The sequence below is a fragment of the Lytechinus pictus genome, chromosome 17 (assembly GCF_037042905.1).
Source record: "Lytechinus pictus isolate F3 Inbred chromosome 17, Lp3.0, whole genome shotgun sequence".
NCBI classification, from domain to species: Eukaryota; Metazoa; Echinodermata; class Echinoidea; order Temnopleuroida; family Toxopneustidae; genus Lytechinus; species Lytechinus pictus.
The window spans coordinates 13629731-13649461 of record NC_087261.1 but is presented as its reverse complement, the minus strand read 5'-3'; the positions used below and the strand labels follow the sequence as shown (position 1 = coordinate 13649461).

Sequence of the window (19731 nt, the reverse complement as noted above, 5' to 3'; positions counted from 1 at the left end):
TAGTCTCACTCTGCGCTGAAATAATGAAAAGCAGAAGATAACATGTTTTTTTACTCTCCTTTTTACAAAAAATCATTATCATCAACACGTTTTGTATGCTGTGACAAAGCTCCGTTTTTCTATTTCATGTACATCAAAATCTTCCTGTTTTTTTTATTGAGGATGTAAATGAATTAAATTCAATTCATTGTAGAATGTACATACTTGTACGTACTTTTCCCTTTTTATGGAGATTGTAAAGACATTGAATTGAACTGCACTAATTGTAGAATGTAAAAGAATTTATACTTGAATATACTTTACTTTTTTTCATTGAGAATGTTAATTCATTTATTTATTTATTTCTGATATTTTGACAGGGTAGCCCATTCACCAATAAGTAGTGGTCTTCCATGAGGCCCTGAATAACAATAAACATATTTACAAAATGCATAACGTATGTACAGAATGTTACATCATTAAGATTCACATTAGGATTTGAATGTAAAACGAAACATTAACAAACTTAGCAGCAAACAAAACGCAGACGGGCACTCGTTTGACGTATAATAAAATATCAATAAATCAAATTAATTAAGAAGGACATCTTGAAAATACTGATAATATACACCAAATCATCAAGGTCATGCTAACACAAAATAAGCACAACAGTGGATGTTCCCCAAGTTATTTATAAATTACAAGTTCTTTTAAACATTCTCTTAAATGAAATGACAGAAGGAGCTGTTCTAATTGAATTATCAAGCTTATTCCATTTAAATATTGAAGATACGATTGGACTACACTTATAACAATCAGTGCGAAACTTGGGCACGCGTAAATATCCACTGTCTCTCTGTCTGGTATGATGTTTATGTACATCATTTGGATTGGTTAAGTTTACCTGAAGGTAAGAAGGTGCTAAATTATGGACACATTTAAATATCATCAAAATTAATAAATTTAATTGAATGGAATGAATCGAGAACGTACAGGTATCTATAATTCAATTTGGTGGATTCACAATATGGTGCGCCATCTATTGGTTCCAGCCAACAGGCCAAATTTCTAACTTCGGGATCGACAGCGGGCGCGCAGGCACTGGCAGTGCACAGTGCTAGTGTAATGTAATGTGACCGAGATGCTTAAAAAATGAAAACGATTTGGCAAAAGCGGAGGAAGAATTCACCGAAAATGTTCTTAATTTCGGAAAGAAATTCGCAACGAATTTCTCTCCATTCTCCTGGATCCTAGCAAACATTGTATGCAAGCCGGTTGAGCTAAGTCGACTAGCATAATTGCATACATGTACATGCACTAGCACGCAACGCAACAGATGTAGAATTTTTTCCCATAATAAAGGCATTGCGAGTTTTGGCCTGTCCACTGCAACCAATAGATGGCGCACCGTATTGTGAATCCACACAATTGAAGGAATTTTATTACATACCTCTGGTTCCTTGGTTCTAAGTGCTGGGATTGGTGGGGATGATCCTCTTGGTAACTAAGGAATATAAAATAATGCAACAAGAACATGTATGTTACAGAGGTGAAAATAAAATTGCTATGAGCATCCTTTAGATACGATGTAATGAGTGTATGAACATTACTAACAGTATTCAGATACTGCGAAACAAATAGCCCCACTTGTGCCTTTAACATGTATCATATCCTTCTGCCTGAAAACTTGGTCCAAAGTTTCACAGACAAATCACGGCATTGTAATGGTTTTATAATAACATAATAATTACAATAATAATAGAAACAGCAACAACAATAGTAATAATATTAATAATAATGTTCAAGAGTTATATAGTGCTTCATGCAGTGTTTCTAAGTGCTGCATACTGTTACCCTGCTTTCAACACAGCTACATTGATAAGGTGCTCTATCATTCTAAGAATTTGTTCCTACTGGTCACTGATTTACTAAACCTGGATGGAGAGTGGCAAATGTAGATAAACAATTAACCAAAGGTCACCAGTGCTGTAATGGGATTTGAACCTTGTACCTTGCGGTTAAAGTCCAGAGACCTTTTTATATCATCACTAAATGTTATCCATTACATGTATAGCATGCTACAGTCACAGGTAATGTTCAATGGTGCCACACGTTTGTCCTGCGGTTCGGGACAATTTTTTTTTGTAAGTACGTTAACTTGTTAAACATGTAATTTGTCTTGAACAAGCATAAAATACAGATACATTTAGCATTGAAAATGTGTAACTCACCGAAAGGTTATTAACATTATGATTTATATCTCTATGTCTGAGTTTCTCTTCCGCTTCTCTCCTTCTTTTCTCGTTGGCTTCCTTCTTCTTTGCCTCTGATTCTTTTCTCTTATCCTCTAGCTGTTTCTCCAAATCCTCCTTCTGTTTTCTTTGCTGCAAAAATAGAAAAATAATAACGTAAGGATAGTGAGGTAGAACTAGCATTCTCTTTTAGGTCACCATAATAATAGTAATAATAATAATAAATAAGGCATTTAGGAACGCTATACATAGCACACTATATCATAGCGTTTACACTGTAGATCAATTTACAACACTTAGAAGCTACATGTACATCTATACTGGATACAAGTTAGTTTCAACTGTTTCTTAAATCTATGACGAGAAGTTTCAGATCTCAATCTAATGGGAACCTTGTTTCATTCTTTTGCCACAGCAACAGTAGAACTACGTTCACCACCATGAATCAATTCATGTCAAAATCGGTATCTGGACCTTATTCATCCTGAGTGCTTTCATTAAAAGACTGAAATGCACAAAAAGAAAATTTATGCTGTACCACTTCAGTATGGGGTGTTGCAAAAAAAATATTAGCAATCATTTGCAAATATTCTGTTGGAATTTTACAAGTGATAGATCAATTTTAGCTGCAGCCAATCAGAGAACACTCCTTAATGCAAGAAGCAGATCAGAGCCCCGTCTTACAAAGAGTTGCCATTGATCTGATCAATCGCAACTATGGAAAGCCAACAAAGTCAACATATAAAATGCATATTTGTTCAGAAAAAAATCTAGATATGAATGTACATTGTATATCCATAAATTCATTGATTTCTTGACAATTTGGTGTGTTCTCCTTTGTTTACAAAGGACATTTTGCAAATTTCCTGTATAAAAAATTATGACACTGATGGATTTCCTTAGAGTTATGATTGTTTGGATCGATCGTAACTCTTTGTCAGACGGGACCCAGTAATCAAGCCCAAATTTACATGTAATTGCAAGATGTACAGTATGATCAATTTAGGGACCAAAAATAGACTTGCGATTGATCGCAAGTTTCTTATATTTAGACTTATGGGGCATTCCCAATAAGTCTAAATATAAGTTTTGAAATGAAGAATGAAGTCACTAACCACTTCTTCTTTCTGTTTCTTTCTCTCTAACTCTGCGTCATATTCCCTCTGGATGCGCTCTCTCTGTGCTGCGAGCCTTCTCTCTTCTTTTTCTTCTTCCAGTCTTATCTTCTCCTTCTCTTCCAACTCTCTCCTCTTCTTTTCTTCAACCTGCAGACATTCAAGAGATACATAAACAATATGTACATAGGAAAAGAAAGACAAATTATTAATCTCCAGAACAAAGGATAGCAACATTTTTTTTTCTTAATTCCCCTTATTCCGAAGAAGTTCTTCTTGTATGATTCTTCAAAAAGAAAATTCCATTTGCAGTTTATACTCATTCATTTTTTTTAATGTATGTTTCAGGGTGGAAAAAAGAAATTAAATACCAGTCATAAACATGCTAGTTCCTTTCAAATAATGATGCTAAAGTTGATCATTGGGCATATATTTGATATCAAGTTTGTTCAACAAGTTGCTAAATAATTATCATGTTATTATATTTTTTGTATTCTCTGATATGCTTTATTACCTTATTTTCTCAATGGGATTACATATCTTGATTGTCAAATCTTTGTATGAATTATATATTTTTTTTATTCATCCAGAATGAAATCAGATACCTTACGACAGTACCTACGCATCAACTTGTGTCTTGGGTGAATCAATGTTTTAAAAATGATTTTGCATGAAGTGAGTTTTACCTGTTGTCTCAACTGGTCCTGATATTCGTTCCTATTAGAATCTGCTACTGGATCTGAAGTTGGCCCTGTGATCGAGCCTTTGATCTTACCATATGTAGGTCCAGGAGCTGGTCCTGACCCTACTCCAGCTGATGCAGCTGCTGCTAGGAGTGGGGATACCTCCTGACCAGGGCCTTGAGCTGCAGCTAATATCAGAGAGAAGGATGGTATGAACCAAACAAAGTTAGCATATTCGCATAATAAAAAAATGCCATCTTTTTCCCCTTTTCATCCTACTCATCACCCCTTCCTACTCCTCCTTCTCCTCATCACCCTCTTCTTAATCATTATCATGGTCATCATCATCAGCAGCAGTCATATCGACATCATCATTAGCATCAATATCATGATTATTATCATCACCATCATCACTTTCATCATCATCATCATCACTTTCATCATCATCATCATCATCATCATCAACTTCATAATCATCATATGCATCAACATCATCAATATCATAATCATCATCATTAGCATCAATATCATAATCAACATCATCATCACCACCATCATCATCATCACCATCATCATCATCACCATCACCACCACCACCACCACCATCATCATCATCATCATCACCATCACCATCATCATCACCATCATCATCATCATTAATTTCATCATCAATATGAACATCAACATCATCTTCAGTATCAGCATTATCATCATCATCATCATCATCAACTTCATTATCATCATCACCCTCCTCCTCCTCCTCATCATGACACCATGCTTTTCTGCCCCTTATTAATCATATCCACATACCTGGATTAGTGGGAGGGGCATTGGCTGATCCTGCATACAGCTGAAGATCCTTGCGGTTAGGGTCATTCAGAATAGTCTCATTTCGATTATGCAACTGTTTCAGGTCAGCTGTCATTCAAAATAGAAAACAAATGATGTTATTACCAGAGCTATTAAATTATGAAATAAGATGAACTTTTACAATGCATAATTGTTGTGATTTACTTTACAAGGGGGCATTTAATTTGAGAAGTTGTCAGATATTTTATCCAACAAAGTATGTTTTACGCAACATTTACAATAAGAACTGTGCTTCTCAGCCAATGAAAATCAAGGAAAGTTGTCTGATCTGACAAATTCTTGGATAAAAAGTATTGATGAAACGCTCCCCTCATCATATGAAAATATCAAAGTGGTGGTCAACTTTGAAATAAAAATGAGAATTTCCTGTCTGTAAAAACAATTGACTGCAATGTGTAAACCCTTCAGTGTTAACGCAAAACTTGTCAGGTATCAATAATTTGTCAACATTATTCTTAATGGAAATGAATAATGCAAATCAACTTACCAACAATCTTGCCTTGCTTATCTGTCATCGATGTGTAAACCCTTCAGTGTTAAGTGCAAAACTTGTCAGGTATCAATAATTTGTCAACATTATTCTTAATGGAAATTAATAATGCAAATCAACTTACCAACAATCTTGCCTTGCTTATCTCTCATCGGAGCTCCACCCCCTCCTTTCCCCCAAGGGTCATAGATTTCTATCTCCTTCTCTTGTTTCGCTTCATAAGCGGCTCGTGCTGCGATATCTGCGTTCTTCTTGGCTTCTTTTTCTTTCATCTACAAAGGAAAGTTAAAGAAAAAAGGAACAAAGAATGAAAAAAACACGATGATTACATTGTACATTGCAAATGTGATATGATTCAATCACCTAAAAAATTGAAATGATATAACTCAATATATACAATTTTGTCGCATTAACCCATAAAGAATGTTAAAGCCTGGAGTACTGGAAACAACAAAGAAAGATCTAAAGATAAATGAATGATTAATGAAATCAGGTCTAAGCTAAAAACCAAGCACACTGGGCTAAAACCACGATTGTTAGGCTAAAACCAGGGTAATAATTTCAAAGTCTGTTTTAAGCACAAAGAGACAATAATGATGACATGATGAATATTATCATTATTTACATTTAACATACATGTAGTAAAGCAATCTCAAATAAACAGGATTCCTATCTGTAGTCATCAAGAGCAAAGCACTTTCCCTAATCGACCAATTTGATTTGTGTGCAGATTCTAACTACTGTACAGCGGATAGAGACAGATAATCTAAATTCAAAGGTCAACATTGTTTTACCTGGAGAAGTAGTTGTTCTCTGTAGCTTGAAGTGTTTGCCTGGGACCGGGGGCTGAGGTTGCTATCCCCAACAAAGTTCTTGATAGCACTTTCTCCACGAAACTGTGCTGCACTGTATGTTAAGAGATTGTGTGGTTTTGAGAATGATGCAAATAATTGTTGTTAGTTATTTCCCGTTTTAAAAATATTATGGAAGAATGCCATTGGAAAGTGGTTAACTGCAAAGCTGATTTGGTCTTGTTATGGATATGCATGTATGTTAAATTTGTTCTTTTGACATATCATAACCCATCCCCAAAACATATAATGCATTCCCACCTAGCACCATTCACTTATTAGCATGTTCTCACAACTTCTAACTCACTGAGCGAATATAATTCAAGGGAAAAAGTTGTCATATCTTTATAGCTTTGAAATAACATTATAAACTTTATCAATAGGACAATGTGGTTACTAAACTATGATACCTTTTCTTCTTTCAGTTTTTAATTTTATACAACCCCTTTTCAAGGTACAAGTTCAGAACAGACTGAATAATTCAACATACTTTATTGCAGCAAAAAAGAGTATATTCAATTGTTCAATAAGTTCCCATCTACATTAGATTACACATATTTTTCTTGTAAACACTGCAATGAACAATAATAACAGTGAAGATTTGAAGAGCGCACCAGAGCTGCCAACCTGAACAGGATCATTTCAGAATTTTTAAAGCTGAAAATCAGTATTTTGGTGAGGAAATCAGTATTTTCTAAGAAATGCCAAAGGAAAACACTTACAACTGAAACGTTTAGATAGGTATTCTTCATGAAACCATCAGTATTCTTCTCATTTTTCAGTGCTAATTACAGAAAATCTGTACTACTTGGCAGCTCTGGGACACAAACGATGCCGAAGAGGCTCATGGCACTAGCTCAGCAACAGTTTGCTTGTATATAAACAAGCAACAAATATAAACAAACCTACAAATGAACCAAAATCGTAAACCTAAAATAAACTCACGCTTGTTTAGATACCACAGGGTTATTCAACTGCTGGTTAAGCTGGTTGGGTCCTATCAGCGATGGCGGTAATTGGTGTTCCAGTTGTTGTTGTTGTTGCAGCAATTGTTGTTGTTGTTGTTGGAGCAGCAGGTAGCGTTCCATCAGAGGAGAGTTGAGATTAGAGAGGGGCGGGACAACGGAAGAGCCAGCAGCAGCGGAAGGGTGGGGAAGACCATGAACCAAACCTAAAAAAAAAGGGAGATGAATACGTGTTGTTGGTCATTATTTGTTGCTTTAATACTGAAATCCCATTGGCATAAAGGGAAAGATCACTCTGATGTGTTGTCCAGTTATTTTAATAAAAGCCCAAAGCTGTTAAATGGGAGACACATGAAGGTTCCATGAAATGAATCATACAGTAAACAGAGTTACTAAGATTTTAATCTCGCCCGACTACTACATGTAAACAAGTGGAATGCCTCTGCCCGTCTCACCTGCATCACGCGATTCAATATAGCAGCAGTGCTGATTTTTAAAACTACTATAACTCGCACAAGATGTTCAGTGATACTTGGTTACTCTTATTTCCACGTTTTATGAACTAGACCAATACACTTTAGAGATATGATGGCAATTCAACAAATACCCCCAACGTGGCCAAAGTTCTTTGACCTTACATGACCTTTGACCTTGATCATGTGACCTGAAACTCGCACAGGATGTTCAGTGATACTTGATTACTATTATGTCCAAGTTTTATGAACTAGACCAACACACTTTCAAATTTATGGCTGTAATTCAACAAATACCCCAATTTGGCCAAAGTTCATTGACCCTAAATGACCTTTGACCTTGATCATGTGACCTGAAACTCGCACAGGATGTTCAGTGATACTTGATTACTATTATGTCCAAGTTTTATGAACTAGACCAACACACTTTCAAATTTATGGCTGTAATTCAACAGATACCCCCAATTCGGCCAAAGTTCATTGACCCTAAATGACCTTTGACCTTGGTCATGTGATGTAAAACTTATGCAGGATGTTCAGTGATACTTGATTAACCTTATGTATAAGTTTCATGAACTAGGTCCATATATTTTCTAAGTTATGATGACATTTCAAAAACTTAACCTTAGGTTAAGATTTTGATGTTGATTCCCCCAACATGGTCTAAGTTCATTGACCCTAAATGACCTTTGACCTTGGTCATGTGACATGAAACTCAGGTAGGATATTCAGTAATACATGATTAACCTTATGGCCAAGTATCATGAACTAGGTCCATATACTTTCTAAGTTATGCTGTCATTTCAAAAACTTAACCTCAGGTTAAGATTTGGTGTTGACGCCGCCGCCGCCGTCGCCGCCGCCGTCACCGTCGCCGTCGCCGCCGCCGCCGCCGTCGCCGCCGCCGTCGGAAAAGCGGCGCCTATAGTCTCACTCTGCTATGCAGGTGAGACAAAAAGCAGGAGACAATAAGCACAGGTAATCAACCAAACAACAAATAATTTCACATCCTTTCTGTACGATCCAATTTAAGCATCATTTCCCATGAAATACAGGGCAACAATATGACTGTACAGCCCCCAATCTGTACAATAAGTTGGTCAAAAAGAAATGACATTTTCATATCTACATGTACTTTGCATAAGAGAAAAACAGACACGATTTGCGACTCTCATTTAGTGCCGACATGAAATAGATTTCTTGGAAAGAATCTGTAACTTTACCACAAAGTGAAGGAGAGAAAAGTTTAATATGATTTACAAAGAGTGCAGAGAATGAAAGCTGCAAGAAATATATGAGTCTTTCAGAGATCCAATGACACTGCACTTTTCAAAGAGGAAAGAAAACACATGTATATCCACTCCGAATACAGAATACAGTACATGTACATGTACGTCCATAGTTTCATTTTCTGGATTACTGAAAACAGCTGAAATGTGCTTCAAAAAAGTGCATAGGAAAAAGATTGAAGATAATCTTGTAGAGGCATTTTAGAAATCTATCTGCAATTCATCTCTAATGAAGAGTGTGCAAGAAACAAAAGGAATCCAATCAAATTACTGCTTTTGATTAAGCTCAAAACAGAATATTACAACGTTCACTCTAAACACAGTTTTATCATACAAGTTCTGCACACAATTCTTACCAGTGAGGAGATGAGTTGATCAATGGGGCATGGGAAAAAAATATGAAATAAAACCATTGTTGAATGCAATTCCAAGACATCAGTGTATAGCATATTTATAAAGGTAAGGTATTCAAAACAATATATGAAGACTATAAACCTTATTCATCTTCTTCTTGTCTACAGGCAATATCAAAGGTGGGGGCACGTGGGGGGGGGGGGCGCATATTTTTTTTAACAGAAATTATGTGATAAATTTGAGAAAAGGAAATTGACATTGTTCTGCTAGTAAAAATAGTTACGTGTCCATTTTACCCTTAACTTCTGACAAGATACATGTATTGTGTATGAATACATTCCCAAGAGCTCAATTGGGAGAATTCATAAAGAAACTAGCACTGTCACATTCGGGTGTACACTGCAAAGAAATACATGACTTGTGCTCAAGTGTCTAATCGCATTGCACACTACCTACAAAGAATAAATGTAGTACTGAGAAATCAAATACTAATGCTATTCGCTTCACATAATCATGTTACGTCATGTACAAATGAAGACAGACCGAACATCATTGCATGATACACTAGTTCAATTCAGAAGGAACATCTGATCCTTCAATTCAGTATATCCATGGGCGGCATTATCTTTTGTGTTTGGAGGGGGGGGCGCAATGATAGATGCCCCCCCCCCCCCATGAACGAAGGATAATCTTCTACTCTGCCGCTCATGTGTATATCCTGTATTACACAATTGTATTCCCGTCATAAAACCAAAATTTATATCTATCCTATCTGGTAGAATAGACAAGCCGTCGAAAATAAAGATTGACAGAAATAGCATATAATTTTGAAATGCAAAACACAGAAGTAAATTACAAAAATATTTACAGTGAATGTGTGACATTGTATCATTAGTGCTGTGTCTGTATCAATGCTCCCGGTGGCTACATAAAAACACACACATCATTCAAATACGGAACTGCAATGAAATTACTTGAATAAACAAAGTGTATTCATATGAAATATCAGCCAGTTTTAATAAACATTACATTATTAATATAATATGTGCACGTAATGACTGCAAACTGGTCCTGGTGGTTAAGTGAAAAAAAATTGTTAACAACAATATAATTTTTTTTAGTTAGGAACTGCACAATGATATGACTTAATAGAAATGAAATATATTTATTATGAATAAAGAAGTTAAACATTGCATTATCCATGCAATGTGTGCACGTGATAACTGCAAGATGATCCTATTGTATAAAAAAAATAGTTAGCAACTAGCAAGAACAATCTTATTCAAATAAGGAACTGCAGATTGATTGATAACTTTGCAAAGCATTCCATACTTGCACATTTACATGTACATGTTGTTGTACATGTAGATATACATGTATGAAGACAACTTTAGGCAATACATGTGTACAATACGACTTGAAGAATTCTATGCTAGAGGAAGTCTTTAATATGTAAAATTCACTTTTCGGTGTAAAGGTATTTCCAAAAAATCCTTGAAAAAGACAAGAAAGCACAGTTTGGCTTTTAATACGCAAGACAGCTAGAGTTTTGACATTCTTAAATTTATGAAATCCCTTATTTGAAAAAGACCTCTATACTATTAAACTAATTATGTGAAAGATTTAATCAGGTTATACCGCTTCGGCCTCCTTGCTGTTGCGTCTTTCCAAGATAATCTCTAAAGACTTTACAAATATATGACAGGATGGAAAGAAAGAAAAGAGGAATGTTAGTGATTCCATAGCACCATATTAGTTTTGAATAAAAAGAAATTGAAATTGATTTATAAAGTGAGAGGTTATCTCAATGGAGAAAAGAGTCTCACTGAGATAATAATAGTTGATATCAGAAAAAGAAAGCATAATGTATAACAATGATCGATCCTCACTACAGTGGCTGTGTTGAATTTTCTCTCAATGACAACAAATATTCACAACATATTTCGACCAAAACATTTGATGGTGTCAGCTGGTCCCACATTTTTATTATTTATTGTTTTTTTTTGTAATTATAACAATTTGTCTGAAGTTAAAAAATGTTAGTTTAAATAACATATGCAAACACTGTTTACTTTTCTGAAGGCTTTAAGCACCAAAATTGGCAGCTCTGGCACACTATTTCTTTTTCTATACATTGCAAATGAATATCAAAATGTACACTCACAAGTACAATCCTCTATATCCTCTATATGTTGCCTCTTTTTACTCCCTTTCTCTCCCTTTTCTATATCTATCCCTCACCCAGAGCTGCCAAGTTGTATTTTGCATTTTCAGTATTCTTATCCCCCAAAATCAGTATTTTGAAAAAAAAATCATTATTTTTACTGTATGAGATAAATATTTTTTATTTTTCCCAAAAAAAGTGTATTTCATAATAAAATGCTTGGCGCACTCGCCCATCACGGCGCTCAAGCTGCATGCAAGCTAAAATGCGCACTGCTCTTGCAGATGAAAAAAAAAAAACATTGAAACTTTGTATATCTCACCCTGGTTTTTACAAAATGATTGAAAAAAAAAACAAGTTACCTGAATTTACATTGATCTAATAACCATATTTGTGTACGTTTTATGAAATAGAGACATATAGAGATGATTTTTCTCAATAACTTACGATTTTGTTTTAAAAAAAAAACGTACTGCCGTATTTTGGTTGCAAAAACGTACTAAATACGGCTAAAACGTACTGGTTGGCAGGTCTGCTCACCCCTTCTCTTTCATTGGTCTCTCTCTCTCTTTCTCCTGTACTATTTCTTTACACTCTACTCATCAGGGCCCCGTCTTACAAAGAGTTGTGATTGATTCGATCAACCACAGCTATGGAAAGCCAGCAATGTCAATATCGACTGCAGTTGTTTGTCCAAAATATTTTCTAACTATGACGTATATTCATACATTCATTGTTTTCTTGAAAATTCAGGGTTTCTCTTTCTTTACACAGGATATTGTTCAAATTCCCTGTGGAAAATATTATGACATTGATGGATTTCCATATAATTGAGGTTGATCGGATCAATCGTAACTCTTTGTAAGACGGGACCCAGTTCTCTATTAATATATCTATCCAAAGATAATTCTATGAGAGTAAATAAAATAGACATTACTTTCATAGGCCGAGGCCATGTCTTGAATGGTATCCGCTTTCACTCTATCACGGAAGGCTTGAACTGAAATACAATAGCAAGGCATAAATCTCATTATTATATGCACATTTTTCCGGTGACTGATACATGTAAGCCAGTTAACTGCAAACCCACTGCAAGAAAATAGGGGAAAAAAGGGAGTTGGGGAGAAAAAAAAAATAAAGAGTATGTGGTGTGAAAAGTGGTAGGAGTAGAAAAAGATTACTAATTTTCTAATGTTGCATTAAAGATAACATCTGAACCAGTGAATGATAATAGAACAGAGAGAGAGAGAAAAAAGATTCAATTTCACTTGTAAATGTAGTCTAATCAAAGCAGTGATTTGGAGGGGGATGTATTACTGTAAAGCACGATCCGTTGTGTGATTTTTTTTTTTTTGGGGGGGGGAGGTCGTGGTTATCAGTTTATCTGTACCACTATCACTACATGTACATACTGTGTTAAAACAAAAAACAGTATTATATTTTTTACATTGGTACTCAATTAGCTGCTTTTTTTGTGTGTGAGGGGGGGGGTCCTTTTTCACCAAAAGTGCTGAGAATTTTAAGCAATCTTTCTTTAATAAGAGTACTGAGAAGCAACAAACAAAAAATATAAAAAAATAAATAATAATCAAACATATTCTACATCATTTGTGTCAAAAGCACTACACTCTATTCTGTGAAGAGCAGACAGACAAAGTGTCTAACACACAATCTTCTCATGTTTCACACAACTTGATATCAATAAACCAGTAACAAATTTGGTATCAGCCTACCCAATATTATTTCAGTAGCTTAATTGTATCAGCTACATGAATCATAATTTTGTCACAAGCTAATCTTACACTGTATAACTGGGGCCAAGTTTCATAAAACCTGATGTTGATGACAAATATTTGAAAGGTATGACAAATTTGATCTTGGCTAATCAAATTCTAGGATTTTTGTTAGCTTATAACAGATGCTTTGATAAAAGCTCATATATGTATGTACATGTAACTGCTACTGATAAAGGGCCTGATTCATTAATCATGTTATTCATTTTAAAAAATAAAAGACAAATCTGCCAAATTTGCCTCTGAGCAATGAAATAGGACTTCAGAAAGGTCCCATCAAGTGCAGATTGTATCTCATTGAAATTTAAATTGATACCAAGCTTTGCATTAAGTGATACATGTAGGCCCCTGACAAGGTAATACATGTACTGTAGTGGCCCGTATTCTGAAGTCGGGTTTAACTTAAACTCAGGTTTAAAGTTGTGGTTTAAGGACGTTCCACAGTTATGTTTGTGCGCATCATGGTCTGCGCATATTTTACACTCTGCGCGCTGACGTCACAATGGATGAACTTGTGATTTAATCAGCTGTAGGCAATGTGAGCTGATTTTTCTCCTTATCTGCACTATATAACTGCAGATCTGATGTGTTATTTTATGAAGCTAATAAACTGGAAATATTCCATAGACCATTTTCTTTTATTCCTCTACAATTTCAAAATAGTTTCTCTGTAGTGCTGCAAAGTATGATGAATATGACCCCGTGTATGAATAAATGAAAAAGTGGTTCGGAATTATTTCTCACATAGATACTGCTTTTGGCGCGTTTCCGGGTGTTTTAAGAAGCAAATTTGCTCTAATAAAAGAGCTGATAGTTTGAAAACAAGCACATGAACCCATATTTTTTAATGTTTGCACTTCTTATGTATACCTTCCTTTATAACTTTGCAAAGTTTGGTGAAAATGACATGGGTTTTAAATAAAGTGCAGCATTTCTTTTACTTCTCAAGTTTGTTATTGAATTTTGAATTTTTTGAGGTTGAGTATCTTTCTCGCAATTTCTAAGAACTGAGAGTGTTGTTAGACTTAAATGAGCAAATAATTGACAGCAATATAGATAGATTATCCATCTCACGGATACAATTATTAATCATATTGCAAAATTTGATGATATTTTCATGGATTTTGACTGAGTAATAGGGCTTTAAACTCAATGTTGTGATCTCGTGAGGTCTAAAAATGCAAAATTCTATTGGATGCGCAATTCTTAAGAACATCATCCATTTTGGGTTAAATTTTAAGCTCTATAGCAAAAAATCAAGCACATGGACCCATGTTAATTTTTGCATACATGTATTTGGAATATTCAGGTGCTAAAGTGTCTATGTGCAAAGTATGATGGAAACGGCATGGATTTTCAATATTTGGGAGCAAGACTGCGGAACCACTCGCATTTTAGACGGTATTAACAGACTTTTGCTTGTTTTCAGCGCATTTTGGGCTGTTTCAAGCCAACTCGCAATATTTTGGACACTGATAATTTGAAAACGAGCACATGGACCCCATAGTTTAAGTGTCTTAACCTCTTCAGAATATATTTCTCTACAAATCTAGAGAGTATGATGGAAATGACATGGATTTTGAATGTTTGGGAGCAGGACTAAGGAACCATTCGTATTTTAGACATTTTGGACGGTATTAGACTTTTGCCAGTTTTAGGCGCATTATAGACTGTTTCAAGCCAACTCGCAACATTTTGGACACTGATAGTTTAAAAACGAGCACATGGACCCCATATTTTTAATATTTTAACGTCTTCAGAATATATTCCTCTACAAATCTAGAGAGTATGATGAAAATGACATGGATTTTGAATGTTTGGGAGCAGAACTACGGAACCATTCGTATTTTAGACAGTTTGGACGGTATTATCAGACTTTTTACATGTACTTGTTTTCGGCGCATTTTGGGCTGTTTCAAGCCAACTCGCAACAGTTTAGACACTAATAGCTTAAAAACGAGCACATGGACCCCATGTTTTTAATATTTTAACGTCATCAGAATATATTCCTTTGTAAATCTAGAGAGTATGATGAAAATGACATGGATTTTGAATGTTTGGGAGCAAAACTACGGAACTATTCGCATTTTAGACGGTTAGACTTTTGCACGCTTTCGGCGCATTTTAGGTGGATTTCAATATTTTCAAGCTAACTCGCAACATTTTGGACACTGATAGTTTAAAAACGAGCACATGGACTCCATATTTTTAATATTCTAAAGCCTTTAGAATATATTCCTCTACAAATCTAGAGAGAATGATGAAAATGACATGGATTTTGAATGTTTGGGAGCGAAATATGGAACCATTTGCATTTTATAGGGTATTCAGAGACTTTTGCATGTTTTCGGCGCTTTTTAGGCGGGTTTCAAGCCAACTTGCAACACTTTGGATACCAATAGTTTGAAAACGAGCACATGGACCCCATATTTTTATTATTTTAATGTCTTCGAAATATATTCTTCTACAGATCTAGAGAGTATAATGAAAATGACATGGATTTTGAATGTTTGGGGGCAAAACTTCGGAACCATTCGCATTTTAGACGGCATTATTAGACTTTTGCACGTTTTGGGCGCATTTTGGGCGATTTTCACGCCAACTCGCATCACTTTGGACACTCATAGTTAAAAAACGAGTACATGGACCCCGTATTTTTAACTTCCCTACAACTTCGATATGCATTCCTCTACAATTTAGCCGGATTTGACGAAAATGACATGGATTTTGAAAAAAGTGCAGTTTACAAAATACTTTTTTAATTTTTGAGTAGATTCACGTCTTTGAATATTTGTTTTTTCCGAGTTTTTGAACCATTCTTGCCAAATGAGGGCGCTGCTGACTCCAAATAGATACAGTTTTACCAATTAAAAGACTTTCTCTTACTTTGGTATACACTTTGTTATACATGTATATCTTGAAAATTTGATGAAGTTTGATGCGGTATCCACTGAGTAAAGATGATTTATACTCATTTGGTGAATTCGTGAGGTCTAAGAGAGGCACAATTCTCTTGATTGCGCAAGATTGCATATCATTCAAATACGGCGACTTTGAAGACCCGTAGAAAAAAATAAGCACATGAACCTATATTATTTTTTGCATTTTCATAATGCATAGATACCAAAGTAACTCTCTGCAAAATTTGGTGAATATGACATGGACTTCATTTTAACTGTGGAACGTCCTTAAGTATGGGAAGCCATAAGTGTCAAAATTTTTATTAAGTTGTATGTTTCTTATGTTTACTGTGCTCTTTTCTGATCCATCGATGGTGAAGACAATCATCTATTTATACTTCGTAGACAATTATGAATGATTTGAGAGTCAAATGAGCTGAAATATGATACATCTATGTTAGTGATTTGTGTAACAATTGGCTATCCATACTTAAACCACAACTTTAAACCTAAGTTTGAGTTAAACCCGACTTCAGAATACGGGCCAGTGTGTCTATTGTACACAGTCAAGACTATCTTGTGAGAACAAAGGTGAAAGAATCATGACAGAGAAGAGAATGAAATCAAGGAAGCAAGAATTTACGTCCAAACAGTGGTTCGCTGATGTTGGAAGCCGAGTCGTATTTCAGGTACGATGAATAAGCCTGGAGAAACTGAAGCAGGTTGTCTTGCTGCGTCGGGGGTACTTGATGGGGAAAAAGGTTGTTTTTCATTAATTTGAAATAAAAGTACAACTAATGCGGCTATAAATCTATGTTGCTCTATTACACGTACATGTATATTCAGACAAACTTTAACTGATACACCCTGTATCTCTCCTGCTCCTCTTCTTTCTCATCCACCTACATGTAGTCCTTTTCACTTTCTTCTCGTTCTCAACCCCCTCCTTCCTGGCCCTTCACTTTACTCCAATTCCTTTCTCCCTCCTCCTTGTTTTCATTCTTGTTCTTTTTTTTCCTCCTGATTGTTGTTCTTCTTGCTCTTCTTCTCCTTCTTGTTTTCATTCTTGTTCTTGTTCTTTTTTTTCTCCTGATTGTTATTCTTCTTGCTCTTCTTCTCCTTCTTCCTCTTTCTTCTTCCATATCTTCCTTCTGCTTCTTCCTTCTTCATTTTCTTCTTCCTCTTCTTGTTCTTCTTCAATTTTAAATTCATGAAATAAAGTTTAATAAAAAATAAATGAAAAAGAAAAAGAGTAATAAAGTGATTAATTACTGGCTTGAAATGATGCAGCAGCTGCTGATGGATTGACTTTATATTCCTTTACAAGTCCTACAAAATGAAAGAAAAATAATAATAATCATGCATTGCAATTTTATACTTAAAGAAATCCCATTTAGGAAAATAAATAATTTCTGCATAAAGCTTTATTTGATTACATTCTATTCCTCAAATTGGCAAAATTACCAATTTTTCATTGCTACATTATACAGAATGTTAAATCAATTGCAAATTTGCATGTGAAAAGGATGGTTTTGAGGCTTCGCCAATTTACGGATTTTATAAAGCCTTTATATATATAAATATATATATTTTGTCATTGAAGGGAATTGGTGCATTAAAAAAATGCTCTGTATGAGAAATATTCTTAAATTTTAGAGTCCTGCACATAAGATTGTTGAGAAACCACACACTGAGGTGAGTTGTGTTTAATTGCTTAATCAGTTATCAAATGTATCAGATATCAAATTTACAGAAAACCAATATGAACTGGACAAATTCAACATAAGGTAATCAGCAATCATCCCTCTGTCATTAAATCACATCCCAACAGAAGCGACAGGTGTAGTCCATTGAAATAGACTCTTTCAGCTCAACTAAAATTTGAATGAATCTTACAAGAGATGGACATTAAAAGAAAAGAGGGAAATAATTACTCTGGAATGTGTTCTGCATCTCGTTCTGTTGCCTAGGATTGAAACCTTGAGTACATTGGACAACAGGAGGGGAGAAAGAAACAGCAACAAATATTTATCCAACCATCATGAATGTTACAGAATTCAATAAATTCATTGGGTAAATTTAGTGCTCTCACAGAATTCAGCCGTTTCGCAGCCATCCAAAATTTCAAATTAGAATTAAAGGTTATAGAACACAACCAAACAGAAACGAGTCTCAGGTTCTTCTTAGCAATATCCAATGGAGGAAATCGGATATCCATCGTAAGAGCTCATTTCACAAAAGCTGCAGAAGTATGAATTAAATTTCATTCATACTAAAAGAAGCATATTGCAAACTTACAAATGAATAAGAGAAAGAGATCACAACAACAAACAGGAGAGCATGTGATTATCTTAAAATACTGTTAGCAGCATTTCATGGATTTTTTCATCATAGAAATAAAAGAAAGTGACTTTGTTATAAAAATTTATCTTTCTAAACCAATTTTATGTAAAAACAAGGGGGGAGTGTTTCACCAACCTACATGTACATGTATGTTTGATGTGAAACAAATTCTTTAAATAGATCTGACAATCGCAATAGATTTAAAACACACTCAAATTGAGATTGATCGTAATTCTAATCAGTTTCAGTTTGAGCTTGATTTGAATTTACGACACCTCGTCATACAGGCCCACAGTGTGAAAGGAAAAAGATGTGTGGAGAACAGATAAATCTGGTAATTTGCAAAGAAATTATAGATTGAGTATTATGGTTAAGATAAAATCACGAAAAGAAAATCTTCATTAATAACACTTCAACCGTGAACAGTCTTTACCGGTATTTGGAATTACTGCTGGTTGATTCTCTGAAAATCTGACCCGATCTTGGTTGACCTGACCTGGGTTGACCTGACTTGGCCTTCCAGTATTTTGTGAGGGATTGACTAGACGGAAATCCATGGAGAAAATGAAGATAGTATTAATACAGCTCTATAAAAGTCAATACTTGGAAACAATTTTACTCATAACTCTGCTTCACTTGAGTTGACCCATGGTTTAATGTATGCTCCATGGGATGCAATAAGAGATTCTACGATCGCTTCTGGTACTCATACTATTCAAACCGACAAGGAATATTAAAGTGTTATGATTTCATTGACTTGTATAGAGGAAGTGAAGTGGTTCTGACCCCTGTCCCTCAATCAGAGGGCCCAGGGTTCAAATCTTACTGCAGCGAACACTATCATCTTTGAGAAGGTGTCAGGATAATACACTTTGCAACTCTCATCCTCTAGGTGACAAGTTAAGAGCGACTTTAAGAACAACTGGTGATCCTTTCATGTGGTAAATGATATTCACCATTAAAAGTTCCTTGGTGATTGTTTAGCACGTAAGAAAGGTTCACCGGTCATTCTTAAAGTCGTTCTTAACTTACGAACAGCTTTATGAAACACCCACCAGTACGATGCAAAAGTTGTATTGCATGCTGACTGGAAGGAATACTCCCCATGGAGAGGAGAATGTGCACATAATTTGTGTAGGCAAGACATTGTGCACTACTCTGGGCAAGAAAGATGGATCAAAGTTGCTAATTTTCCTCAAATGTGCACATT

The 19731-nt window shown here is 35.2% G+C and overlaps 1 protein-coding gene across 27 annotated transcripts in view; it reads right to left on the bottom strand.

The window, feature by feature from the left end:
- Window positions 1-19731, bottom strand: part of LOC129279908 (centrosome and spindle pole-associated protein 1-like) — an 84504-nt gene that overhangs the window by 30538 nt on the left and 34235 nt on the right. For 22 of the 27 annotated variants that reach the window (XM_064112639.1, XM_064112636.1, XM_064112646.1 and 19 more), the window contains 14 exons: window positions 18955-19062; window positions 18113-18157; window positions 17451-17507; window positions 16822-16923; window positions 12423-12485; window positions 10960-11007; window positions 7186-7237; window positions 6184-6295; window positions 5514-5661; window positions 4840-4947; window positions 4033-4217; window positions 3347-3496; window positions 2211-2363; window positions 1430-1483 (listed from right to left, as the gene is read on the bottom strand). In XM_064112639.1, the coding sequence (XP_063968709.1) occupies window positions 1430-1483; window positions 2211-2363; window positions 3347-3496; window positions 4033-4217; window positions 4840-4947; window positions 5514-5661; window positions 6184-6295; window positions 7186-7237; window positions 10960-11007; window positions 12423-12485; window positions 16822-16923; window positions 17451-17507; window positions 18113-18157; window positions 18955-19062 (1385 nt within the window). The remainder of the gene's footprint in view (window positions 1-1429; window positions 1484-2210; window positions 2364-3346; window positions 3497-4032; window positions 4218-4839; window positions 4948-5513; window positions 5662-6183; window positions 6296-7185; window positions 7238-10959; window positions 11008-12422; window positions 12486-16821; window positions 16924-17450; window positions 17508-18112; window positions 18158-18954; window positions 19063-19731) is intronic. The other 5 variants (XM_064112641.1, XM_064112645.1, XM_064112662.1 and 2 more) reach the window with 2 other exon arrangements.